Genomic DNA, 5334 nt, shown 5'->3' on the forward strand with positions numbered 1-5334 from the left:
TTTCTTAGTTGTAATCCACTTTATAGTGTTGGTTAAAGGCGGAATAGAAGTCTATATATACAATACAAGTACTTTGAGTTTTGTGTGTCTGCCCTCCATATTAGCTTTTATATCAAACCACATTGTGTGATGATCACTATTGCCTAGGTGGGAACCTACCCAGACATTATAAACATTTTCTGTATTTGTGAGCACTAGATCCAGAAACACTCCTTCCCTCATGGTTTTCGTTACCATAGTATTGATATGCTGCTGTTTCACAGTGATGTAATACTGCTATTTTAAATAAAGGTAATAAATTCATCATCCGGGTCAAAATTGTCAATGCATTCTGAATTGTATATTTTGGAGAATAAACCTTTTATGTTTTTGAAGAGATTGGACTTCTGGTTTTCTTGGAACTGTTCCTTTATTTTTTATTTATTTTTTTATTTTATTTATTGCATTTGTATCCCACATTTTCCCACCTTTTTGCGGGCTCAGTGTGGCTTACAATATGATATGAATGATGGAAATACAATTTGTTACAACTTGGTTATGGATTATATTGTGAAGAGTTATGCGAGACAATCAAAGTATTGTTAAGGAATATAACACTGGAACAAAACCTTGAAACATTGGAAGGAGACAGCGGGAAGTTAAAAGGGCATTATGTATGGTATACATATTTCTGTGAGTAAAGGTATGAGTGAGGTGAGATTACGGGGGATGAGAGTTCAGAAGTGGATGTATTGATGCATTAGTGAACAGTGAGTGTGGACTTTATGTGTTTTGGTTTTTTCCGTAAATTTTTTCAAAAAGATGGGTCTTCAATAATTTGCGGAAGGAGGTTTGCTCGTAAATAGTTCTCTGGTTGCGCGGCAGTGTGTTCCAGAACTGCGTGCCCACGTGAGAAAAGGTTGACGCATGTAGCGTCTTGTATTTTACGCCCTTGCAATTAGGGAAGTGGAGGTTGAGGAAAGTTCGGGATGATCTTTTGGCATTTCTGGTGGTAAGTCTATTAACTCAGACATGTAGGCTGGAGCTTCCAACCCTTTTTGGTTTGGTAATAAGTTCATTCTTTCCACCTTTATCTGTATGAGCACACTTTAGTCTCTCTCAACATGGCAGTTAGGGTCAGCTTAGGCTGCTGTTGAGGAACTACTTTTGAGGGAGGTCTCCAGCAATCGGATTAAGGTAGGAGCCAGAAGAGCTGTTAGCTTCCCTGAGGGACTGTCCGGCCTACCTTATCCAGAGATGCCAAGTTACCTAGTTCAAGGCCACTCCCGATTTTGAACTTACAACTCAAAGGTATCATCTTATTTTCTTTTCCATGTTTTATTTCTATTTATTACCTTTAAAAGTGGACTAACACGGCTACCACACCTTTATCTGGAACACAGCCTATCACCAATACAAAATGGTTATCTACTAACTAAGGGGTCCTTTTATAAAGGCGCGTTAAAAAATGACCTGCAGTAGTGTACATGCATGTTTTGGTGCACCTGTAAAAAATGCTTTTTAAAAATTTTTTGCCAAAAATGGATGTGCAGCAAAATGAAAATTGCTGCGTGTCCATTTTGGGTCTGAGACCTTACCACCAGCCATTGACCTAGTGATAAGGTCTCACACAGTAACTTGACGGTAATGGTCTATGTGTGTAAAATGCTGATTACTGCCCGCTCTCCAGAAAATAAAAATATTTTCCGGCATGCATAGTGGACACGTGTCAAAATGTTTTTTAAATATTTTATTGAGAATCCAGACGGAATACAACCATTAGAATACAATAAAATACAAAAAGCAAACAACAGTGTCCAAAGTCCAAACACTCCAACAGCCAGAAATAGAATGGCAATACTTCCAACACTTATTTTTTGGTATGGATTTTTATGTGTTAGGTACGAAGAGAATAATATAAACCACACCTATAAAACTTAGCAAATCCCCAACATCCCCCCTCAACCCTGTGGATAAGAACAAAGAGTCAGAACCAACCAGCAAACAAAAATCCCCCAATAGGAGCTATCTTCCCCCAACCATCTTACCAAAACAAGCTCGCACAAAGGTTACCCAAATATCCTCCCACTTTGATTGAATATTCCAGTTGATCACAGTCAAACACTCCATATCACAAATATACCACAATTTGGTAATCCCTGCAACAATGAAGGAACCACCCGATGTTTCCAGTATTTGGCCAAGTTCAGGCGAGCAGCTTGACAAGCATATCGCACCAACAAAGACTGGCATCGAATGAGGCCTTGTGTTTTTTTTTACCAAAAAGGAGCACCGCAGGGTTCCATTGTATAGGGCAGCCAAGCCAACCCTGCAAAGAAGCCCAAACTGCTCTCCAATAAGCCTGTGCCTTAGAGCAGCATGGAGGGCTCACAGTTTCCTCCACAAGTGTAACAGGTAGGGGGAGGTAGGAGCCTGGGTCCACCTGTCTGAAGTGTACTGTACCTACTACTAAACTACTCCAGGGACCTGCATGCTGCTGTAATGGATCTGAGTATGAAATCGGAAACTGGCATAGAGGCTGGCAAGTAATGTTCTTTATTACAATTTTTTGAGGTGGGAGGGGGTTAGTGACCACTGGGGGAGTAAGAGGAGGTCATCACTGATTCCCTCCAGTGGTCAACTGGTCATTTGGAGCACCTTTTTGTGCCTTATTCGTAATAAAAACAGGTCTAGCTCAAAATGTCTAAGTTTTAGTCCTGGGCGTTTTTGTTTTGTTCCATTATGGCTGAAATTATTATTATTATTATTTATTTATTGCATTTGTATCCCACATTCCCCCACCTATTTGCAGGCTCAATGTGGCTTACATAGATTTGTTAACATTGTCATTTCAGGATATCAGATCAGATACAGTTAGTAATGTGTAGCGATTAGGAAGGGAAGAAGGAAGAAAGAAGAAGGAAGAGAGTGATTAGGGTATAGAAGGTAGGCGTTCATAATTGAGTGGGTTGGTGAGGTGACTTAGTGAGGCTGTCTTAGGAATGCTGTCTTAGGAACGCCCAAGTCCCGCCTTGAAAACGCCCCTGGCATACCCCCTTGAGATTTAGACGTCCTTCTGATGGACTTCAGAGAAAAACGTCTAAAAAGAGGTTTTGAAAATACTGATTTGGATGTTTCTGTGAGATAAATGTCCAAATGCAGACTTATGTCACTTTTTGGATATTTTTCTCTTTTGAAAATGAGCCCCTTAGTCATCATTAAAACAGATCTAGGCCAAAACATCCAACTTTTAGTCCTGGAGGTTTTTGCTGTGTTCCATTTTGGCAGAAAAATGGTCAAGTTTTGGGAATGCCCAAATTCCACCCCTAACATACCCCTAGATATTTAGAAAAAAAGTCTATATTGTGCCTGATGGTCTGTCTTCTGTCATTATGTTTTATTTATTTATTTGTTGCATTTGTATCCCACATTTTTCCACCTATTTGCAGGCTCAATGTGGCTTATATTATGCCGTAGTGGTGATTGCCATTTCCGGAGAGAGAAATACAAGTTTCAAACCTGATGGAGTAAATTAATTCAGTTGTAGTGCCAAATATGTTTCTTTCCTTAAATCCCAACAGAATAAGAATGGTGAATCAATGGGAAAGGAGAACAAGTCTTCAGTTTCAGAATTTTTCCTCCTGGGATTCTTTGAATATCCTCACTTGCAGCTCCTCATTTCTGTCACCATTTTCCTGATCTTCCTGATCTCTGTGCTGGGAAACTTTATGTTTTTAATGTTAGTGTGTGCTGACTCTCATCTGCAAAAACCCATGTACTTCTTTCTCGGTAACCTGTCCTTTCTAGATATTAGTAACACCTCTGTCACTCTGTCTACACTGCTACACAGCCTTATGACAGGGGACACACAGATTTCTTTCTGTTTGTGTATGGCACAGCTCTACTTCTTTCTTTCTTTCACTGGTATAGAAATCTTTCTTCTTGCTGCCATGGCATATGATCGATATGTTGCTATCTGTAACCCTTTACGTTATTTGCTTATCATGAACAGGAGAGCCTGTATCCTCCTGACATCTGCTTCTTGGATACTTGGTTTTATGAATGTGATATCCCATACATTTTTAACATCTCAGTTATCTTTCTGTAGGGGCAATGAAATTGACCATTTTTTCTGTGAATTGACAGTACTGATGAAGCTCTCCTGCAGCGATATTAGCAACATTGAAATTATATTATTTAGTCAAGGAGTTTTTGTATCATTTATCCCATTTGGATTAACTCTGACATCCTACATTTATATCATCTCCAACATACTAAAAATTAATTCTGCAAAGGGGAGACACAAAGCCTTTTCCACCTGTTCCTCTCACCTCACAATTGTTACTCTTTTCTATGGGACTCTAATTTTTGTCTACTTAAGACCAACTTCAATACATTCACCAGGTCAAGACAAGGTTTTCTCCCTACTGTACACAGCTCTAATCCCAATGTTAAATCCCTTTATTTACAGCTTGAGAAATGAAGATGTGAAAAGGGCCCTGTTAAAATGTTTACCTATGAATTACAGTTGGAGTAATTATATGAATCCTTTTTTGTATAAAAGACAGCATTTTACACACAGAAATAATTAGGAATGTTTTCTCCTCATCCCCTCAAGCTGATGCTGCATTAAATTTTGTATGTTTGTAAATAATTCCCTCCCCCTCAAACTGGAACTTCCTTGTGTCCCCAAATGCAAATAAATTCATATACTTTCCACAATGTGATTTTCCGGATTTAATTTGTGATGTGCTATCTCTCACTGTTACCAATAACCTACCCTTCAATTATGGGCTGCTCATGTCTTTGTCAGTGGGCAAACTTACAAAATCAGCAAGGGATCAAATACTTATTTCCCCCACTGTATGTACCTAATATTTATACTTATCTGAAAATGCTCCCAATGTTTCTAGAGACTAAACTGATTTGTGTTGCAAACCTGTAATTGAAATACATATGTTAAATTTGCAATTTCATTAACATTTAAATATAAGTCAAATAATAAAAAATATTTTCTTTTAATTGTTAAACTCCCTGGTTGGTTTGAGTCATTTTGGGGAAACGCACCATCATTGTAATACCTTGCTCTGCCACCAGGGGGTTTACACTATCTTTAAAATCTAAGCACTTAACTGGTTAATCTTGAATATCGGCTTAATCGGTTAAGTTGCTGTAGTAAAAAATGAAACCAGATAGTGAACGCTGGTCGCCGGGTTTAATGCCAGTGGTGGACAGCAGAAGCACTGCCTGCCACTGACTGAATTTTGGGGGGATAGTTACTATGTAATTACCACAGGTGTGATAATAATAATAACTATGGGGTCCTTTTACTATGCTGCAGTATGTACTAGCGTG

At 38.7% G+C, this 5334-nt stretch overlaps 1 protein-coding gene across 1 annotated transcript; it reads left to right on the forward strand.

Annotated features, from left to right (window-relative positions):
* Positions 1-3578: 3578 nt before the first annotated feature.
* LOC115464650 (olfactory receptor 1J4-like) lies at positions 3579-4571 on the forward strand. The gene has a single exon (XM_030195010.1). It carries the CDS (start codon positions 3579-3581, stop codon positions 4569-4571), a length of 993 nt encoding a protein of 330 aa, XP_030050870.1.
* Positions 4572-5334: the final 763 nt, after the last annotated feature.

The sequence above is a fragment of the Microcaecilia unicolor genome, chromosome 3 (genome assembly GCF_901765095.1).
Source record: "Microcaecilia unicolor chromosome 3, aMicUni1.1, whole genome shotgun sequence".
Classification (NCBI taxonomy): Eukaryota; Metazoa; Chordata; class Amphibia; order Gymnophiona; family Siphonopidae; genus Microcaecilia; species Microcaecilia unicolor.

What these genes read in the sequence shown, in the direction of transcription:
- LOC115464650 (XM_030195010.1), top strand. Translation starts at nt 3,579, where the DNA reads ATGGGAAAGGAGAACAAGTCTTCAGTTTCAGAATTTTTCCTCCTGGGA.